Source organism: Phocoena phocoena, chromosome 7 (assembly GCF_963924675.1).
Source record: "Phocoena phocoena chromosome 7, mPhoPho1.1, whole genome shotgun sequence".
In the NCBI taxonomy this organism is placed as follows: Eukaryota; Metazoa; Chordata; class Mammalia; order Artiodactyla; family Phocoenidae; genus Phocoena; species Phocoena phocoena.
This window is the reverse complement of record NC_089225.1, coordinates 85,001,728-85,024,436: the sequence shown is the minus strand read 5'-3', so window position 1 is coordinate 85,024,436 and position 22,709 is coordinate 85,001,728. Positions and strand designations below refer to the sequence as shown.

Sequence of the window (22,709 nt, the reverse complement as noted above, 5' to 3'; positions counted from 1 at the left end):
TTGTTATGAGAGTAACACATGGAAAGTTCTTGGTGTAGTAGCACCTGACACCTGTCAGTAGCTTAATAAATATTTGCTATTATTGTCCAACTGACAATCCCTCCATACCACCTACAAACGTACGATGGAGCCCCTAATGGGGCAGAGCAGAAAAATTTATAGAGACTGCCAAGATGCTTGGCTACAAAGCCAGGGAAAAAGCATAAAAAATCATGCGAATTTTCCTTTATCATGTGGAGTTTTTTGCTGCCGTCCTAAACCTAAGCCCAACTCACACTTCTTCTTCCTTCTTCTTTTTCAAGTTTTATTTTGAACCAGCTAACATTTTTCACGGATTTTCCTTCTAGGAAAAAAAGTTTTGATTATGTAAATTAAATACAACCATCTACTCTGCAATCAACGGAGATGAGTTGTGAGGCGAAGGTCTCATAATGAAGGACGATTATGGAAGCTCTTTTCTAGAAGGAAAGACAAGGGCAGCTAATTTTTTTTTTTTTTTTTCTGGGATGATTTATCCAGGCAAAAGTAGAAGAATGGAATTAAATATTCTGTTGAGTTTCTCTTGATCCAAAGGTTTCAACTGCCCTGCCACTAAAAAGGACAAAACAAAGAGAATACATTTTTTTTTTCTAAACGACTCATGACTACCGGAAAACACACAATCTCTTTTTAGAAAAATCTAATTTCTCTACTTCATCTATTTCCTTCTCCTGTTTATCCCCTCCACACCCAGAGCTCCCACTGAATTTCTTAAGACAGACTCTCACCCGGTGTAATTAGATGGGAGAATTACATGGAGCTACATGGGGTGAGATGCTGGGCCTCTGGGACCTCTGGGTTCAGAGAAGGTGCCAGGCTTGAGAGCCAGAACAAGTGGGATTGTGTACTAGAAAATCTCAAGTCATTTTCTCAATGAGAAGATAAAAAAGCATTGTTAGAAAGGACATCCACAGTGAAGCTTGCATTTGGAGAGTTGCGATTGCAACATCGCATATTTAAAAACAAACTGCCAAAAATAACCGTTGTCCCAACTGCTCTTTAACCTTGGTAGGCGGAGAACAATCTGGGGTGTTTTCCCCCACTTCTTCAGCGAGCTAAGCTGCTGGGTGGAGTCCCTGGTCAAGGCTGGTGAGTGTGGGGTTGGCTGCCAGCTGAGCTCGAGGCAGCAGGACTGTTCCCGTTTATTGCACCGCGTACCTGGAGGGGATCTGTTTCTGTCATTAGCAGGGTTGCTGTGATACAGAAAAGTATTGCTGCTCATTGGTTCCTTGGGGGAATCAGAATATTTCTGTGGCTGAGCGGGCAGTAAATCTGTAACATCGTCATGAGTAATCAACCTGAGGATCTCTCCTGAGTGCAAGACACCCTCTTGAACCACAGAGAACTCTTGCTCTGCTCTGAGTTCCAGAGACCAGCTGAAGCCACACGTCTAATTGGGCATTGTGCCCTCCTGCCCTCTATTCGTAGGAAAGAGCTGTGTGTACACAGGGAGTCTTGTGGAGGAGTAAACTGACGAGCGGAGCTTAATGCAGAGTGTTACCCGGACTTTCCCAGGCCATACCCCACTTTCAGGCATTAAATTGCAGGGTGGGGGGTGGTCCCTGGATATAGGGTATGAAACTGTAGAAACACTCTGACCAGGGAGAGTGGGACAGCAAAGAGTCCCCATCATCTCACTCTTTCCTGCTTCCTGACCACAGCCCCTCGCTGAGATGCTGGAAGTTTTCTGGCCAGGCAATAAAATTAAATAGCATTGCCCAGTCATCTCTTCACCGAGAAGGGGGTTTGTATCAACAAGCCACTAGGATGGCCCTACATTACTGTGGTTCCTGAAGACATCAAATTCTCTCCCCTTCTTGCCTTTGACATGATGCTCTCTGCCTGGGCCACCAGCGCTACCGCCATCCCCTTTGCCTGGCTAACTTCTTCAGGATCAGTGCACGCATCGCCTCCTCCAGGGAGCGTTCCCTGATCTCCTCAGCCAAGGGTAGATCCCAGGGCTCATATCACGTCCCTGGTCAGAATGCATGGTGTTGGCGGAGGCAATAGAGCATGAGAGTAAAGAGCTCAGGTTGCAAAGTAGTGTGTTCTGGTTTCAAATCCCTTCTCTGCACTTTTTTTTTTTTAACATCTTTATTGGAGTATAATTGCTTTACAATGGTGTGTTAGTTTCTGCTTTATAACAGAGTGAATCAGCTATACATATACATATATCCCCATATCCCCTCCCTCTTGCATCTCCCTCCACCCTCCCTATCCCACCCCTTTAGGTGGTCACAAAGCACCGAGCTGATCTCCCTGTGCTATGAGGCTGCTTCCCACTAGCTATCTGTTTTACACTTGGTAGTTTATATATGTCCATGCCACTCTCTCACTTCGTCCCATTCTCTGCCACCTTCAAGAGTGCAAACTTGGGCCAGTTGCTTACCTTCTTTGAGCCCAAGGTTCTTCATTTGTAAAATGGGAAGAGTAACAACCACTTCCCATTTCACGGTTTGCTGCAAGGATCAAATGAGATGATGTATGTAAAGCACTTGGCAGTGTCAGGCTCATATGTGGCAACTTTATCATCAGTAACCACGTATTTTTTTACTTGCTTCCTCCTTCCAAACTAAATTTCATAGGGTCAAAGAGTACAATTTACTTACTCATCACTGAATTCCCAAGGCTATCATCACGCTTGGCACACAGTAGATGTTTAATAACTAGGAACGAATGAAAGGTCTATTGCCACTTTGCTGATGAAAGACCAAGTCACAGAGAGCTTAGTAAGTTCTGTGATCCCGTGTCTTACCTTCCTGCTGTCATTATGTCACATCACAAGATGGACGACTAGGGAAGACACCTCTGTTGACCTTCCAGTGTGGGTTCGTGCCATGCTGACTTACATCCTGGCAACCCAGATGCCAAAATCTCACTGACACGATCATGTGCATGCCATGCCCCTGCTCAGCCCCATCTAGGACTAGGCACCTTAGAGGGTAGAGTTGAGACACACGTGGTCCGTGCCCTTAGAGAACTTACGTGCTCAGAACACAGGATGACCACGCACGAACAAACAGCAAGCAGATCAGGGCAACAGGCAACGCTTGGGGAGTTCTGAGTAGGGGGCCCTGAGAGAGAGCTGGAGGAATCAAGGACACCAAGGGGGAATGGAGGGGAGCGTGCCGTGGGGCACTGGAGGGGAGAGGGAGGAGAGTCTGACCCCTGGCCCTCACAGGGTCTCCTGCAGATGTAGTAAGGTTGTATGTGGAGGATGTTTATTGAGCACAGGGAATCTTCGCTGGCCCGCTGGGGAAGGGCCAGATTACTGAGGTCTGGTATGTTCCCTCTGTTGCCCGTAGTCAACTTATCAACCTGGGAAAGTGCCCCCTTCCTAAGATAGCATCCCCTACTTTGGGAGAAGCACACGTATCTTCTAAGATTTAGAGAGCTCCTCTGGCCGTAAATAAACACAAGGGCACTTTGTTTCTCCAGCACACTTAGCTAGAGGCCAAATATCCCCCCAAACCTCAAATATCCAGAATGTGGGTGGGGCGGGGTGGGGGGAGAGTTTCAGAAGAAAAGATGGTGAGCGGCTCAACTAATGCCGAGGACTCCATGCACTGATGCTCTCACACTCTGTCCCCGGGAGACCACCCTAGTACGCACTCTGCTATGAGCGTGGCTGACGAAAGCAAACCAGACATGCTGGCCCTGGGACTGCACTGGCCTGGGACAATAGCTTAGACTCCAGGACTAAACACTTCCCAACAGGCACCAAAACCTCCTGAAGCAAAATCCATACCCACAATAAAAGGGTAAAAAGAGATCAGAGGGGTATAGTCATAACAGAAGATGACAGCAAGAGTATTGATAGAAAAAAGTCACACATTCCCCCAACGTACAAAGACGCTGACCCAGTTGCGAATTTATTGTGTATCGACATAAACAAGAGACTGAAATCTTGCAAAGTAGTTATCATTGTCAAAGTTTTGCAGATGACGACACTGAGGCCTGGGAAGTTTAAAATGTCAACAAAAACTCATATCTAAATCTATCTGACCCAAACATGAAATTACCCAGCCTCTGTCAAGTTTAGAATTAGAAGCCTGAATCACTGAGAAAAAGTTGGCTCACCTTAGCATTAATTTTGTTTAAGAAGACAAGGAAGCTTGGCACATGGCTTAGAATGTTCTTAATCAGAAATCTTTCTAAAGAGGACCTTTTGGAACTTTAGAGGAGTATGTTTCAGAATCTGGAAATTTCAATGAGGCATGGTAAATGAGATTTGCTGTGCTGAACATACACATCAAATTATCAGTATAGGTTTCTGTGTGGGTTTTTCAGCCTAAGAAATGTTCTCTCAAGTCTTCCTAGTGGTTTTCGCACTTTCTGAAGCATGTTTTTCAAGATATCCATCTGGAAATAACCAGTTCTTAAAAGGACCTAGACTCCTGATTCTGGTTTCCTTTGGGCCTCTGGGATGGGGTGGGATGCTAGGCTTGTGCGAGGGCTCGTGAATAAGCTGTGTATCCTACACAGGTGGGTGTTTTCGAGAATACATATACTTTAGATCTCAGAAAGGGAAAAAAGAATATTCAGGTTTGCATGCATATGCTTCTAAAGCCCTAAGGTTCAGCCACTTGGCTGATGACTCAAGGGAAAGGCCGTAGCACAATCTTCCTGCCCACCGCGGGGAATGAAGTGGCTTCTCCCTGTTTGCTCAGATGGCCCTGAGTCCCGCCCTTTTGTCCACAGGGGTTTCTGGTTTCTCCCTGCGGTCGGTGACTAGGCCTCAGAGCAGCCTGTGGGTGCTGGGGCTTGGATTCCTGCAGACGGCCAGAGGGAGGAGTTGGGAGCTCACTGCAGATGGTGGCCTCGGACTGTACTGACTCAGGCAAAACCGGGGCTGGTGAGTGAAAGTTTCCAAGCAGACGGCAGACTTAAATGGAACAAAATTAGCAAGCGACGGTTAGGGGAAAATGTCTGTCTGTCTGGGGTTTATTCACCAACGGGCTCCACCTTTAGGATGTGGATTTCGAGGGACAAGCTGCCAAAGGCTTAGGGGCCACCAGCCAGGCTAATCCTCTCATAGCAGGGCCCATGCCCAGGTCATGGGGCCATCTTTGCAGTTAATCGTGCACAAAGGAAGAAGAGGGGAAAACAGAAAAGGGCAGGCATGCTGACCACTGCCCTTTTTGCACAGCGGGGCTGGGTGTTTTTTTTTTTCCCTGAAGCTCTTACTCATATTTCTTTTTGCAGGGAATGTTGCTGCTGCATGCTCTCCTCGGAAGGCCCTTTGGGCCGTTTTCTCTCGGTACGTGTCTACCCTGCGGGCCTTGAGAGCCAAACCCAATTGGAAACATGCACTGAAACGAAAAGAGAAAGGATGCTAATTTCCTTTGATAGTAAGTGCTTTCCAACCCGGGAGCTCCCTTGGAAGGAAAATGAGAGCGGGAGAGAGGAGAAACAGGACAGAACCTTCAGGACTGTCCCCTTCACAAGAAAGTGAAACAAGGCAGCGGGGGAGGAGGAACCCATTTAACCCTGAATACAGATGGCAGTGAAGACTGTTAAAAATACCTTGCAGGGTGAGAGATGGAGAGAACCGGATGTGTCTTTCTAAGTAGAAAAATCAATGAGAATGAGAGAGAAATGGGGAGTGGAGGAGAAACGGGGGAGGGTAAGAGAAGTAAGGATGAGGTTAAGTAGCAGAGGCGTCTTGCTGACACTTTGGCACTGGGGCAAGGAGACTCCAGAAAGATCTTTTTCTGACCTCCCTGAACTTTTCGGTTCAAGCTGGAAGCATGGAATTGGGGGAGTGGGGAGAAAAACAGGAAGCTACTTGTATGGACGGTAAGCACCAGAAGCGTCAGAATAACCTTGTAACTTACCTGCTTCCCCTACTCTAACTCCAGCCAGAGGCAACGTCTTGGTTCCTCTGTTCCCAGTGGCTTCAGAGACCTTGTGCTGGCTCCATCCCTGGGGCTGAGTCCTGAGGGCAAGGGGTATGCCACAGCCCCAGACTGGGCAGGAACATGCTTCCAACATGTTTTAAGTCATGCTCACCAGTTCCTGAGTTTTCCCTTCCCAAAGCCATGCCTTCTCTCTCTGCCACTATGAATATACATGAGATGACCTCCCAGCAATTTTCCTGGGAGATTTGCTGGCATAAGCATAACAGATTTTGGCCCTCTGTTGAGACAGGTGATTAGTCAAAGTTCTCTGAGCTCAGACCCAAGCTCTCAGTACATCGCGCTTCGGTCTGTGCCAACCTTCTGTAACCCAGCCAGAGGCACCAGAAGCTTTATACCTTATAAAGAAGCTCTTCTAACAGAAATTTTTGGTAAAGTTCACTGGCAGGGAATTGGCAGCCTTGAGGTGCTGTGCAAATATACACAGGCTGTGCATTTCACTTAGACAAAGAGGAACTGGTTAGTTACCCTATGTCATCCATGGAGTCAAGAGTGGATCTGGGATTATAACTCCGTCTTATGACTCTTTGTCACATGAGGCGACCACCCGGGAAACCCTTCGGTTTTCAACAGAGACTACCTCTTGTTAGGAAAAAACCATTATGAAGGTGCAAAGGAGTCCTAGGAGGATAACAGTGACATTGATTCACTGTGCCTCCCGGTCGAACTCTGGTTAAAGAGGAGCCTTGTTCTCCTCCACAAGGTAGCACGGGCCCAGACCTAGACCTGCTCCCCTGTACGTCTCCTGCTAGCTGATCCCTTTATTAATTTTTCAGCCTTCACAATGCTTTGCTCACAAGGAATGCTCAGACTATCTATTAATCATAAGGGGCCACTGAACACCCATCAGAGCAGTGGCATGTTCTAGGCACTCGTTTGGAGCAGGACACGATCGCTGGCACATTCTATCCTGTATAGAAAACTCTCACTTTGGTTTCAGCGAGGAAAGACTTTAAGATGGAGCCCACTAGACAGTACAAAGGGCATTCACACTCTTGACATTGCAATGCTGCTTCCTCCCTCACCTTAACTTATAGGGACCTTGGTGTTAACGTGGTGTTTCTTTTTTCTTCCTTTTTTTTTAAAAAAAAATTATTTATTTATTTGGCTGTGCTGGGTCTTCGTGGCGGCATGTAAACTCTTAGTTGTGGCCTGTGGGATCTAGTTCCCTGACCAGGGATGGAACACGGGTTCCCTGAATTGGGAGCGCAGAGTCTTAGCCACTGGACTACCAGGGAAGTCCCAACACGGCATGTCTAAAGCACTCACAGATGTCTAAATGTCTGCTTGGTCTCTCCTAAGCCACACATTTCCAAGATGGCAGGACCAATGTTGTGAGCCCAGCTGAGTCACCTCGGGTGACTTAACTTCTCTGGACTTTGGTTTTCTCATCTGCAAAATGGAGGTCATAATGGCACCAACTTCCCAGGGCCATTGTGAGAACTGAATGGATTGATATTTACAAAGCAATTAGAAGAGTGTTTGTTAAATAAATCCATAGCACCCGCTTTGAGACTCTAACCTGTACAGCACCGATACCAAGAATCAATGCGAATCTCAGACCTACCAGCATAGACTCAGCTTTTTAGCTCTCTCCCTATAAGGAAACCTGCTGCTGCTTCATAAAATAACGGCCTGATCGTCCACGGTTGGAGACACAGGAAGTCTCCACTTGGGGAATCTGGCTACTGTTTTATTTAAGGAAGCTGCTGGGGTTTCTACATGTGGGAGAGGCAGTGGAAATGGGGAGATCTCCAAGGGGAAAGTCAATCTTAAAGTCAAGAGCTGGCGTTGTGTACTCCCCGCCCCTCTGCCCCTACGTGGAATTCTCCTCCACTGCCAGCCTTTGAATTTAGGGTGTATTCTTTACACTCCTCACTCAGGAAGGCGCTTTCCTCCATACTATGGGATCAACTAGGCTTTTATTTCCACTGAAAGAAATAAATCTCTTGAGGTTTCCCTCTGGGGCCAGGATCCACCACTGCTCAGCAGGTCCTAGGGCCAGGGGAGCTGCCACGAGGCGGCAGGTATGGCAGAAGCCTGGGGAGCGGGTGGGGGGGTGTGTGTCTCGTGGATGTACATGGTACAGGATGGTGCTTACTTGCAGTCGTGCTTCTCGATTTCGAAGTGAGGGTTGAAGTTGAGGACAATCTTCTGGTTGGGTTCGGGGGCATAAACAATCCACTCACAGTTCTGGTGGGATGGATAATCCTGGGGGTACCCCGGGGAGGTGATATAGCCAGCGTCTTTGGAATTCAAACGACCTCCACAGGGTTGGTCTGGAAGAGAAGACACACGAAGCAAAGAACTTCAAATATGTTACAGTCTGTTTTTTTCTTTTTCCTTTCCTTGTTTCTCCTCTCTACCAGTGGCTGATTAAAACAGTTTTACAGACCTTTTATGGCAGTCCAGAAGACTAACCTACTTACTCATTCAGTGGAAGAGATTATTTCAGCTCGTCCTACCCCCACTCACCCAACCACACACGCGCACACACACACACACACACACACACACACACACTTGCCAAACGAAAATATTCCAGAAAATGCTCATAAGTATTCCCAATTACATGGTCTGAGATTTTAAAAAAAACAACAAAGCTGAAAACTTAACATGCCTCCCTGCCTGTTCCTGTCTCCCCTGCTTGGCCCATCTTCTCCTCGTTCAAACCTCGCATCTCTATCTTTATCTCATAAATCCTTCACGTTATTTGGTGTTCCCCAGCCCAGCCCAGGGAGCCAGAAGTAAAGACTCCGGGAACTGACAATAGTGGTTTTGTGGTGCCGACCCACAAGTGAGCCTGGTAACAATTATATGTGATGCGGAGGAAGCATTTGCAGTTTTGGGCCAGAACAGACCCTGGAGGGTGATTTCAGCTATTTTTTTTTTTTTTTTTAAGAAAGAAAAAGCAAAAGCCCCCAAACACTTAATTCCAAATACACCACAAATTTGATTTATTATTTCATTATACACTGAGTGGAAAAATCTGCATTAGAGAATCCACTGGCTCTGACCTCAGAGTTTTGACAAAAGTGCTTTGTGCTGAGTGGACGCCTGTGTTTTCTGTGAGCTTTTTGCCGCTGTCCCTCCTGCCTGGTCACCACCACCAGAGTGTGCTGCTGCTTTGTCCAGCGGTGACCAGCCTTGGAAAGGAGGCTGCAGGGGAGTAGCTGCTCCCCTCCCCCTCAGCAGTGCCCAGCTGGAGGTAAACAGCTTCATGTGGGCCAGGAGGGAAGGGGGCGATCTTCAAAGGCAGAAGAGGTGGGTGATGACATTTGAAGCATCTCATATTTGGGAGTGAAGCTCTGTCATCCCCAGGAGGGGTTCCTGGGAAATGGAGGGGTTTGGCTCAATACCACGGTAGAACAGAAGATGGGAAGGCACAAGAGACCTGGAAATATTCAGAAGCCTCTAGGAGAACTTCCTAAGATGTGTGCCTCTCTTAGCATCAATCACGATTTAATATCGCCATCTGCATGGAGCAGCACGGGGTCCGTGAATTATGCATTCTGGCTCAGCAGCTACCCTACAGGACGGGGCTTTCTCCTGTGCTCACTCTTTGAGGGAAAGGGTCATGCATTTTTTAACTCTACAGGTGCACTCTCCTATATAATGTTGGCATTACTGTCGCCCAGACCTCTGCTTTAGATTACCAGCCTGACAGGCTTTAAATGCATAAAAGATGGGCACACTGCGCAGTGATGGTTGGGACACACAAATCCACACAAGTAGCCTTTTAGGCATCACGTCTCTAAGAGCTCAAACTGTGCCGCGTTGAACTGCCCAGAATCTAATGGATTCGGGTTCCATTTCCTACTGGGTGGAAAACAAAAGCAGGCCGTTTCCTCTGGTTTGCAGAGACCACATCATCCTCTAACTAATGACCCCGCACCCTCCCCAGTCCAGAAGGACAATGGGCTCAGCCTCCCCGCCCAGACAGAGATGAGGCCAGCAGTTAAGCCGGGTGCCGCCCGTTCCTCTGCGGCTAGTCCCGCAGTCTTTCCAGGTGTCCACACCACTCCACCATGCTGGGCACCCAACGACTTCCAGCAAGTCAAACTGTGGCCCGTTGGTCCTGGTTCATGGGCACGAAATAGGGCTGAGAGTGGTGGCCCTCTGAAAAGGTGGAGGTGTGGGGATTTGGATCACCAGCTGCTCGGACCAAGCTAACGGGAGAGGAAACTTTCTGCTAGGTACAGCTCCTCTGCCAGCTGTTTTGCTGAAAACTGCAGCCTTGCCACCAACTCACCCCAAACCACATTTTTCACCTTGGAACTCAGCAGATGGAATCTGAGCTGAGCTCCTGTCTTGTAACCAAGTCATCCAAACTCCTTCTTTATCCCTTCCCTGCTTCCCTCCAATTACTCTTGAAAGAACTTCTCTCCCTCAGTTCCCTGCCCCTCCCCCGCCCCAAGTTTAAGCTTTTAGTCATTAGACCAGGCACACATAATCAGCAATAAAGACAGGAAACTTCCTCATAGGAAGGTTTCATTTCTCACCCACACCAGGAGTCATCATTTCCTCACTTAAAAAAAAATTAAACTATATATATCCCATAGCAGACAGTCTGCATTTTCGGCTGTTAAAACTCACTTAGCCAAAGGAAAAAGGAGTAACCCCTTTCTTTTTTCCTGTTCTTTCTTTATCTGAAGAAAATCAAGGCACTTATTAAAATATTTAAGAACTCATTAAAACATCTGCTTTGCTTGCGTGTTGTTAACCTTTTCAATATCCAAACATTTATAAACTCACACTCTTGTTTGGATGGCACTCACACTCAGAAACACACACAAACATAGATATCGAGCATATATCCGGTACGTATACATATTAGAAATTCACACTTTAGTCCTGTACACACTTTCACACCCTCTCATAAAATATCACACATCATTTGCACAGACATATATCCACCAAGATAAATACTAGAATTTCTGTCTCTATTTTTCTTGGAGAGGACTGAATTCTTGAAATCTATCATCAGTAAAAATTGTAAGGAAAACACACTTAATCCTTCTACACTTCCTCTTAATAACTGATCTTTCATTTCCAGGTTTGGGGACCCTTCCATTTCTGAAATACAAACATGTTCCCAATAGAAATGAGCTAGACTTTTTTCTGAAGAGCTACACCATCCAGGGCTTGGGAGGTCTCTGTCGTGTTCCAAAAGGAATAGCATAAGTGCTCTCTATCGTGTTTCAGAGGAGTCCAGCCCAGCCAAAAGGGGGCTGAACTCAAGGGCAAACGCCTTTAGGCCAATCTCCACATACAGAAGGGAAGCTGACCCTGTTGAATTTTTAGCTACTGAGCCTGTTTGGCAAGTTGACAAGCGACGGACTTCTTTCTCTATTTTGTGAAAACCTTTCACATGGGGCAAATTCACTTCCCAAAGAGAAGTAGGCAAACCCAGGCCTGGACAGTTCAGAGCGGATTTTCTCCTACATCTGGGAAGGAAACCTAAGGAATGGGCCAGGTCAGGTCAGATAAAGAGGCCCACGGATGAAAGGATTCAAGTGACACCTCTAGACATAATTTGAAATCAAGGGGATGCTAAGTTCTAAAGTCACAAAGTTTGATTTTTTCCCCCATAATGACTACTTAGGTGTTTTAATTTGACATATGAAAGGTCAGATTATTTCTGACCTTCATATCTTTCCCTTTTTTTGTTTGTTTTTCGCACATGCCCTTGTTTGCTGGTGAGCTAGGCACCATCTGATGCTGCCTAGGGGTAACCTGGCCCGGGATCAGGTAAAGGGATTCAGGACCCATCCACTTACAATTCTAAGGCCAGTTTCAGAAGGAACTCACCCTCCCATAGAACCCAATTTAAGACGAAGCACTGGTTCCTTCGTAATATATGATATTTAGGAAGTACTTACTAAGAAGGAGTAATAGATCTTCTTTAAAAATCTGGTCTGCCTCCTAAGGAAATTCAGCTGGAGCTGTTTTAAAGAAACACTGGATGGCCAGGACTTGAAAATAATCAGATTACAATGGCTTACTTTGCGATGGCCAGAGACACCAGGTGACACCAGGCAACAGGCTGTGGGCTGTCCCACAGTAGAAGAATCAGATCACTCATTTTAGCTGAACTGAAAGTAAAAGTCCTTGGCAAAAACAGGAAACTTAGGCTGGCTGGATAGGGGATTGGAGAGTCAGGTGATGTCAAAGGTGGGTCTGGGGTAAGGGGACCAGATTACTAGGAGGGGAGGGGGGCTGACATTAGCAAGAAGAGGGGATGCAGCACTCGGACTCTCAACTCCCTGTGACCTTCCTGTGTCTCAGCTTCCTAAACTGTAATTCATTGAGAGGATTGAATTAAGTGCGTAGTTTTCAAAGTTATTTTTAGAAGTGTTTGTGTTTTCCTTGATCAGAACTCTATCCAGAACTCCAATGGGCAAAGCAGCTAAAAGTGGAGCTCTTCTTGGGTGTGGGGATGGAGGGTGACCAGAATCAGTGCAGTATCCCCACCATTAAGTCCCTCCCCTCCTCTCTGATGGGGCTTCTCTGTAAGAACATCAGGACTTCCTGGAACTGGGTTTGAAACCCACTAAATCTCAGTTCCCTAGTTACTTTAAAATGCCAAAGAAAAGAGAAAGAGTAGAAGGATTAGAAGACATCAATTTCACATATATACCTGAGGGCACTTGGTGGAGAAAAGCAGTCTCATTTCCCCAAAAAATAATATGCTTTATTTACTTTATAATTTATCCTTTGTTCACAACACAATCCCATCCTGTTCCTATTTCCACAGCATTGTTTTTATTTAATTATTGGTAGCAAGGAAAAGAAGAAGCGCTTTCTATGATTTCAAAAGAGAAGTCTTGCCACTTAACTAGTAAGAAGCCTTGTATTCAAGTATGGTCTCCCCACTGACAAGCTGTGTGACCTTGGGGAAGTTAGTAAACAACTCTGAGCCTTTGTTTTCTCATCTATAAACTGAGGGGAGTAGTTCTAAAGGTCAGTTGCAGTTCTGAAATTCAAAGCCTGTATAATGAGGAGGGGGTAAAAATTCTGTAACCCATAGATGAACCCGAAATTTAAAAGATTCTCTACCCTCCTAGACAATAAGATATTTATGCAAGGTGTTAATTTCTGTTTCATTTGCTTAGTAAGCCTGAAACAAAACTCCAGGATTCTTCAGGTGAAAGTATCTGTCCTGCATTATGGAGAGTTCAAATGTCTCTTTCAATCACAGTAGCTCTACTGACGTGGGTTTCTTTTCTTAACTGAGGCTGTGGCTGTATATTTATAAATATTAGGGATACACAGTTCTGTGTGTGAGCATCTCAACAACAGTGATGCATGAAAAGAAAGACAGAAAAAAAGAGTTTCTTCCAATCTCTCACTCAAATCATCTAAGTCCTGTGCTCAGGGTTTGAACCAAATTTTGCTCACTAACCTTGGATAAGCTGCTTTTAAAGAGTGATTTCTGTGGGCTGAGGCTGGATTTTGTTTTATTCAAAGCGACTTCAGCCTGTCACAAGACAGTCTCATAAAATCTGTATCTTGGCTTAAGCTGGGAAGAAATGAGCCAATCCATCAGCCCAGGAATGTGGCTGTTTGACCACTTCCTAAGGCAACTGGGAAGGGATGCAATCTATTCAATTTATGGGGCTGGGCGGCAGTGAGTGATCCACTCCTGAAGGCGCAGCAAATGCAAATCCCTGTGAACTTCTGCAATGATAAGGTTCAAAATCTGAATAAAAGAAGCGTCTGGGGGGGGGCAGGATGGAGGGAATCAGAGAGGGGGACAGGAAGCCAGCAGATGAGCATGGAAAAAGAAGTGAGGAACGAGGCAAACTTCCTCTTCTGAAACACCTCCGATGAATTCACCAGGGAGAGAACTGGAAGTTGGGTCTGGAAATAGGGCCTTTGGGAAGTCTCTTCTCCTCAGTCTGGATGCGAAAAATGAACCTTCATTTAATCGTTAAAATGTAGTTTGAGGCGATTACCTTCCCTGACCTCAAATCATGCCACCTGTGGTAACCTCATTATTTGTCATCTTATATCATAAGCAAACACAATTCCAATAGGGCAACCAATATAATATCATTAGTTTATATTTATGTCCACTCTTTCCCGGCCCTCATTGCAAATGCAATTTTGATGCCAATCATGAGAGACCTGGGATTACAATTTCTGACCCTTTCAACAGACATTTGGGGAAGGAAATAGAAGAAGAATAATTTTAGGGCCTCTCCAAAAGGTAATATAATTTTTTTCATTTATTTTGATTAACTAAAGGCTTCTGTTGAAACTTTCATGGCTCCCCATTGGTTAGTAAATGAAATCCAAACCCCCTGGCCCAGCAATTTGGGCCTTGCATTTGGCACAAGCTACTATATCCAACCTGATTTGCAATTATTTGCCTCCACACCATCTAAACTGCAGTTTCTGAGTGTTCCCCAGACAAGAAGTGTTCCCTTCTCTGCTCCCATTTCCCCTTCCCCTGGTATGCCTTTCCCAGCTCTAACTCATCTATACTCTCAATCCAGGCTCACACGGCACCTCTGCCCTCCCTGATCTCCCCACACCACGAGTGACCTTTCCCAACCTCTGAGGCTGAAGCTCTTTAGCATCTTCTACGGTGTGAGAGAGCCTTATCCATGCTGCTGGACCACCTGTTCATCTTTGGCAAACCACACAGCATCAAATCCAGAGTCTTTCCCAAAAGTCAGACTCAATGAGGCTTGATGAATTAATAACTGACTGGCGTAACACCAAAAGTATCCATAGGTATCACAAATGCTAAGAAAGCCTCGTCACAAATTGTTCTGCTTATCCAGCTACCACCCTTCCTTCCCCACCCACAGCTCCTAGTAAATGCAAACGTTTTTTAATTGGTGAACCGAGAGTTTAGAGGACTTGTCTGGGATAATAATACCTAGTCATAGATCAAGGTAGAGCTAGCGTGAACTATATCTCATAGGACACAATAACCTCAGATAATAATGATGAAGTTCAAAAGATATTACATTTTAATTCTAATAATGGTAAAATTAATTTATCTGAGGGTTTTCTTGCCCCCTCACTCCATCCCCCTACCCTCCCAAAGGCAAGCTCTAGATATTTGTTTTCAGTAGTGCCAAGAAGGTTCAAACTACTGCTTCATCACTAGACTCTTGCTGGGTGTCAGTTTAGTTCTCTACCCATCCCTCCCCGGCTCCCTTCCCCTGGCCCCCAATATGCCTTTTAGGCACATCTGTTTTATTTTTCCCCTTTATCAAAACAATTATTATCTCCGCTTGGTCCAGTAATTTGCAATTCCCTTTATCTTCTTCGCTGAAAGACTGGCCAGAACCTGGATCCCTGGCTATCACGGGATCTTGAGAGGCGGTGAGCAGGGTATCACTGGCTGTGTGCATTCAGCTGGCCAGCAGCCCTACCCACTGCACGCCTTCCTTTTGTTATTCCCAGCCTCCTCCCTTTTCTTTCTGGATTAGATCATGACTCCTTTATGAAGACCCAGAGAGAAATGGGATCATTAAGAATCTTGCTGGGTAAAAGCTATTTTGTCTTTATGACGACTTTTTTGAGTTCAGCTGCTGAGGGGCCTTAATGCCAGAGTAGAAGTTATTACACGTTCAGGGAGCCCCTTCCACGCAGCACTCCCTGCTGAGCACACTTTCAGCGATGAAGGATGGAAGAGGAGGGAAGGGAAAGAGAGAGATTTAAACAATCAGTAGAGGCGAGAACACTGAAAGTAGAAAACCCAGGTGAGAAAAAAAATGCAAAGAACAGACATAAATCTAAGATGAGAATCCAGCAGAGAACATCCGTCTCTGAAGAACAGTGTGCTGAGAGATCACCTGATGCTTATAAAACCAGACAAAGGTTTAGTGGGGTAAGAGCTGAGAAGGCGTAAATTATCTGTTTATTAAAAAAAAAACTCATAAAAGTAACATCAACTTACCACATGGGTGTTAGTGTCCTTTCTATCTTTCTATGATCACCAGATACTGTTAACCCCACTGAAGCTGTTTTGAAGATTAAATGACTTCCGAATAGACAGCTTAATATGTACTAAACAGTACTCTATGTAATCTGACATAGCCCAACAGCCCTAGAAATCAGCTATTATTATCAAATACATTTTACAGACGAAGACACTGAAGTACAGAGAGATGAAGGATTCTGGATCACCGAGCTGTCAAGTGGCTGAGCTGGATTTTAATCCAGGTGGTCTGGCTCCAATGCTTCAGAAGCTGGGAAGTCCGATGAAGGTCTCCCCAAAACATTTCAGTGACAAACTTATTTAGTGGCATTTAGGGCAAGAAAAATGTTTTGCCTGTTTGAAAACTCCTTTTTCTCCCCCGTGCCAGGAATCTGTGTGTGAACAATGAGAGATGTGTTTGAGGCTGGGGTGTGAGTGAGCTGGAAGCACTTAACACAGTTTCCACTCCCGGCACCTCAGGTGCTTGCCATCCTGGCCCTCTTTCCTGGGTCCTGGAAACCAGGGTGTGTGTCTGGGGGAGGGTGTGGCAGGGGTGTGACTAGATGGCTCAAGTCTGAAACTGTGTCACAACATCAGAGGGTTTTTTTCTCTGCAGCTGCCATTTCTCTCCTGTCTCCTCAACCCCATTCTTCCCCATCCTAAATGCCACGTTGGTATTGTTCTACTTGAGAGGAGCAGCATTTTCAAAGATGGGGGATTTATTTTTACCGCACAGCTGGTCTGCCAAAGGTCACATAATTTGGCAATGTTCCCAGTGGTTAAAAATTAATTTCTCCTTATTAATACAACCAAGGTCCCCTAGGATCAGAGCTCAGCCTTATCTAAACTTGACAGCTTCCTAAACCTTTAGAAGATGCTTTCTCCTGGAGGGCCAGCCATGCTACAAGGCCACTGTGTCCTGGAATCCAACCCCACTGAATCCTGTTAGGTAATGAGACCATTAAGCCTTCAGCCATTTCTCATCGAAGCAGACAAAGCTTTGGAAAAGGCTGTAGGTTCTCTAGGACAAACTTCCGCAATACCAGGAATGGGTTAATTAAAAAAAAAAAAAAAAAGTGAATGCCTTACCTGGAAGGAACCACACAAAGACAAACTTCCAGGGATCAAACACAAACCTGACACTCAGAGAGGGTGCCTCACAGCTTACCCAGTGGCAAACGATGGTCAGATGATAAAATACCTCAAATATGTTAATGATACTACAAACAACTGCCCAGATGTCACTTTTCAAGTCTTTTCTCATCAGTGCAAGAAATTAAAAAGATATTATGCTTCTGCTCCTAAAGTCTTCCCAAACTGGACTTTGGGGGAATATATTCTGAAAACTCTTTACCGATGAACCTGGCTCTGAATTCTGTCAACTCAGAACTGTCTCACACTTGGGTCACCCAAAGTCAGCTCCTTCAATAAGTAGCTGAGTCAAATGAAAAACACCAGACAGGGTCCTCAGAACCATCCAGTCTATGGTGTCTCTCCCCACTGATCCCCGGGGGGCCTCTCCCCAACTGTTATTTGCTTTCATGCCTCATTGCATATGAACTGGCATTTCGAGCCCTAGACTCGACTACACTGTGAAGATAGGAACTGACCTTTTGGGTGCAGAATATGAACTATACATTCAACAGCAGGAGATGAGAGCCATTTAGTAGACAGCAGGAGTCCTGCCTGGATAGCCTGGGGTTCTCAGTCACTGCAGCCTTCCAACATTTCATTTTGCCAGTTGGGTGCTCTGTGGCTTAATCTGAGGGCTCCACGGCATGACATGAAAAGTCCAGACCTGCGGTGCTGCCTGGGCATACACAATTCTACCAGGCACAACTTGGACAAGAAGGAGCTTGCCCTGGAGCCCTCATGGGGAACTCTTCTCTTTCCACTGTTTTGCACTGTGTGCTCTGTTGGCAACTGGCGCTAGCTTCACTACCTCCAGTGGCTGCTTATGGGATAAAGTTGACTGGGTACCCACTGAATGCGGGCACGGGACCAGTCCCCAGAGCCTAGAGCAGGCTGTCTGTGCCGAATCCAGGAGTTTATAGATCTGCTTGCAAATTTTTATGCCTGCCCACAGCCATCCTGCCATTCGTGGAGACAGGCTAAAAAGGGAACCCTCTTCAAACTCTTCTCCGGAGCCTAGACTGCCGTTGCTTCGCTTTCAGCATTTGTTTGAACCAGACCTGTCTCCCACAGCTAATTTACACCTCTTATCTGATCATCCAGTCCAGACGGAAGGTTGAATTTACTGCGTTTGCCAGTGTCCGTGGCAATGGTGTTAAAACTCAAGCACAGATCAAAGTTCTCCAGGCAAGGGGCGGGCGGAGGCGGGTGTAAGGGAGGGGCGGTTTTTGGTTACAGGGTCCGGGCTCTTTTGGCCCCAAGCAGTGTGTCCCGGAGGTGCGGAAACGTTAGGGCTGGGAGTTGCCACTATCTGAAGAAACCCATTGTCAGGGCCTGATGATTTCCTGAGCAAAACCCCGTCCCCCGCTGACCACGAGATTAAGTCCAGCAAAGGGGAGTTTCGCGGCCAGGCGCTGACCGGGGAATGGCTAGCGCCAGGGGGCTCTCCTCTCCGTCTGAAACCCAAAGGAAGGGAGGTGGTGGGAGGGAGGCGAGTGGTGAGCACACGCCAGTAAACCAGAGCGCCGATCTCCTCCCATTCCAGAGAAATTCAACCGGAGCCGCAGAAGCGGTGACACGGTTGAGCCAGATCCCCTAAGCTTGGCCCGGAAAGCTGATTCCCACCCCCATACCGCAGAGGTTCCCGGAGGGGCGAGCGGTTCATTCCACCCCATCACCCCCGCCAGCCCCTGGACATTAGCTTTGTGGATGCCCCCCCACCCAGCCGCCGGGCGCCGGGGACCTGGTGGGGAAAACGGAGGTGCGCTAGCCCGAGGCGAAGGCTGGGGGCAGCCGTTTAATCACAGCTCGCCCCGCCTCCATTAACTTCTGTTGATATTAAAGAGAAATCAATCAGTGAAAATGAAGCACTGGCCGTGAATATTTCTTTTTCCCTAGCGGAAAAGCAAAGAGCGAGATGGCGGGGGAGGGGAGGCGGAACTCGCCGGCGACTGCAGAGGTTTCTCCCAGGCGGAGAACCGCAGCGGCGACTTAACTTTCTGGCAATGGGCAGCGTTGAGGAAATGCCGCAAGCTTCTCCCTGGAGGTGTCCTCAGTCAGGAGGGGGAGGGGACAAGGCTGCAGGAGCTGGAGGCGGCCCACTTAGCCCAGGCTTGAGCTTCGGTTTTGCTTTCGCTGGGAATATTTTTGCCTAATAGAATGTTTATGGATCGCTCGGCTCTGTTTCTGCTGCGTAGCCCAAACAAATCGATGCGGCGTTAGAGACTGCGCGGGGTAGGGGGGAGGCTGGGGGGCCACCACGTCCCCACCACGTGGAATGCCCGCGCGCCGCGTGCTCTTCACCTGTTCGCGCGCACCCGCGGGCGCCCGGCGCGCAGCGCTACTAGAGGCCGCGCAAGTTGCTCTCATTCCCGCGGCTCAAGCTGCCTCCTTTGCGCCTCCAACTTCCGCTCCGAATCCCACCCAGTCTTCCCGCCACCCAGCTCGTCCAGCGCTCGGGCCCCCAGCCCCTCAAAGCCGGCTCTCTGGGGGCAGCAGGGGTAATGCAGCGCAAAGTGGAGTGCGCGAGGCAGGAGGGGGCGCTCCGGGCAGGGCCCTCCGAGCGGCCCCGAGTCCCCGAGCCCCCGAGCCGGGGCAGGAGGGAGACAGGCGGGCGGCGGCGCTGCGAGCTGGCAAGGCGGCCGGCGTGTCAAGGACAGCGGGAGCCTGGTGCGCGACGCCCACTGGGCCTCCCAGCCGCCCGCCAGTGCAAGAGGCTGCCCGCCTTGGCCACGGGGTTATTTGCTCACTTGCTCCCCGGCACGGCCCCCTCCCGGCCGGCGCGCACCGGGTGAGTCAGAGGTCTAGCTGGGCCTCGCCCTTTGCCACCCGCTGCCGGCTCCCCCGGTGCCAGTCCGCTGCTCCGACGAAAAGCCGGAACGGCCCGCGGCTTGCGATCGCCTTTTCGGGTGAGAATACCCACCCCGGGCGGGTCCCAGCTCCGCGTCCCATTAGGAGGTCCCACCCTGGGTCCGAGGCTGCCTGAGGCCTCACGGAGGGCGACCAGCCCTGTGCTCCGCGCCTCTGGGCTTCTCTAGAAGTGACGCAGCGCGGCCCGGGGCTGGGGTGGGAGGGGGGCTCTGCAGAGAGCGCGGAAGGCAGGTGGCAGAGCGGGAGTGGGTTTGAGCGGACGTCGCACACACACATACACACTCCGCGCAGTGCTCGGGGACAGATGCCAGAACATCTGGGGTAGGAGATGGCCCCCGAGTCTTTATTACCCCTCCCGCCCCTCAGAGCACACGGAACCTGAAGTTGTGTGTGTGTGTGTGTGTCTGTGTGTGTGCGCGCCAGTGTGAGCGCGCTCGCGCGCCGGGGCCTACCAGAGTCCGTGCCTGAATACATAATGTACCGTGGGCATCCTCACCGCGCGCGCACGCGGGCACACACGCGCACACACACACACATATATACACACAGCGAATCACACATACATAATTTATGCAGCTTTCAGGTCTGTGGGAGGTAATTTAATTTCGCTTCAAGCTGGGAACTTAGAATTAAGGCAACAGGGAATGGGGAGCCACAGGAAATCTCCCCAAGTGGGACCTGCACCCATCTCTTTGATACGATTTTCAACTGCTTTGAAGACCAGTTATGGCAGAGAAGACGCAGCAAACGTGTGGATTTGGATAACAAGGGCATTCGCGAATCTTTCTCCCCCTTAAATAAACACCCAAGCTTCGAGTGGGGTGCGTGCCAGTGCTGAGGAGTGAGAATCAGAGTCCCGGGGCCCCACAGCGGGCTCCCACTAGTCCGCTGTGATGGGGGAGGGCCCGGGAGGCTGCAAGGGGTTAGTGCTATCGCTGCAGTGGCAGACTTCGAAGTGTCTGCGGGTAAGGGCACTTCAGGAAGGCTTTTTCTCCTCTCTTTCTTTTCCCCATTTCCTCCAGGGATGGTTTCCCCACTCTCAATCACCTGTAGCAGCTTTTAAGAGTTTTGTCAGACTGCGACACTGTTGTCAGAGGGGAGAGAGGCTCACCCGGGAGAGTGGTATGCGGAAGCGAGAACATGCCCCACTGGATTCCCTGGAACCAGCCCTTGTCAGAGAGTGTGCCCCTAGCTCACAAATACCGGCCCCACACTGCTCTGGGCCTTGCAGTACTTATCTCTGCAGTCTGTCCACGCACCCTTTTTGGCAGAACAAATTCCACTCAAAAGTTTCTGACCACTTCACAAGAATGAGAGACCTTTGAGGGCCACATAGTTTGTGTTACCTAATGATAATTTTTAAAAGAACACATGATTTTCTTCCCCAGAAAATACAGCAGGAAAGAGAGCTGAATGACCAAACGCTTGGTTGCCAGAAGCACCCAGCCCCAAGCCCCTAGCTCAGCCACAAGACCGCTTGCTCCATCAGCCTAAGCCCGGTGATGCTGAGACTCATACACACATTCTGCAAACAATCTACAGCACTGGAAAACCCAAACTAGCCTCTTGTAGTTCCCAAGCCCTTCAGTTAACATCGCTCAATGTAGCTAAGCGGAGGGAACGCAAATGATTTATATTTCACTGGCTAGGTTGAAGAAACTCAAGGGAGATGTGTTCTGCTTCAAGACAGGGGGAAAAAAATTCCCCAACACTGTAATGCAAAAGCTTTGTAGTATTTTTAAACCTTTGATTCAGTCCATATGTGACATCTGAACACCGCCAAATTCTGTCTATGTTTCAAAACACACACACACACTCACACACTCCTAGCGGGAGAGAAAAGTTGGGTTTTAGCAGCGGTGGTGGTGTAGGGAGGGCCGGCTGGGATCTCTCTCTAAATTATTCAGTATTGAGAGATCTTCCTTCTTTGCCATTGCGTGTGGCCCCCTGCATTAGCAGTTGCTTTTAAAGGTAAGGGCATATTGAAATGAATAGAAAAAACAAAAAACAACAACTTTCAGGGGCTTACCTGGTTGGCCTCTCACTTCATGTCCTGAAAAGTAGAGAGCTAAGAAAATCCAGGTGAGAGGAAACATATCCATTTTGGAGAAGGAAGCTTTCTCCAGAGCTGTTTTTGTAGATTTCCTGTTTAATTACAAGTCTTTGTATTTTTCTCTCTCTTATGTTCTTCCTTACAGTGTCCTCTGCAAAGGTTTCTACTGGTCAGTGTTTCCCTCCTGGGTCCTGGTGGCCCGTCTTCACCTTTATCCTTGCTGGATCTCCACCTCACCAGGAGGAGGGTAGCTCTTCAAATCAGCAAAGAGGGAGCAAGCCGGGAAGAGAGGACGGGTTTCCTCTCTTAAAAACAAAACGCATCTATGCCCTCTCCAGTTCCTCAAAGTATCATTTCCTTTATCCTACAACATCACGAGTATTTCCCGTAAGCCAAGCGTAAAAAAAAAAGGAAAATATAATAAAAATAAAAGCCAAGACTTGCCTTGGGCATCACACGGCCCCCAGGCAGCTGTGTGATCTCAGAGGCGTAAACTGACACACATCCCCCGGCACTCGGGACCGACACGCTGGTGGAGGCACCGACCACCCGACGGCCCGAGCGGGAGGCGGCCGCCCAGCTCTTGCCCTCACCGGGTTCCTCTAGCGGGAGCCTCCCCCAAAGGCTACACCCGCTTGGCCAGCCTCAAGAGGGGTGTCTGAGGAAGGAAGCTGCTGCTGCGGCGGCTGCTGCTGCTGCTGCGGCGGCGGCGGCGGCGCCGGCTGGGATCGCCTGGGAGCGAGCGAGCCCCTCTCCG

At 48.2% G+C, this 22,709-nt stretch overlaps 1 protein-coding gene across 5 annotated transcripts in view; it reads right to left on the bottom strand.

Annotated features, from left to right (window-relative positions):
• Positions 1-22,352, bottom strand: part of NRP2 (neuropilin 2) — a 111,106-nt gene extending 88,754 nt beyond the window's left edge. For 4 of the 5 annotated variants that reach the window (XM_065881120.1, XM_065881122.1, XM_065881123.1 and 1 more), the window contains exons 1-2: positions 21,929-22,001; positions 8,059-8,236 (exon numbers count right to left, since the gene is read on the bottom strand). In XM_065881120.1, coding sequence (XP_065737192.1) covers positions 8,059-8,236; positions 21,929-22,001 — 251 coding nt within the window. Of the gene's footprint in view, positions 1-8,058; positions 8,237-21,928 lie in introns of all 5 variants that reach the window. The other variant, XM_065881121.1, reaches the window with a different exon arrangement.
• Between the last annotated feature and the right edge of the window lie 357 nt (positions 22,353-22,709).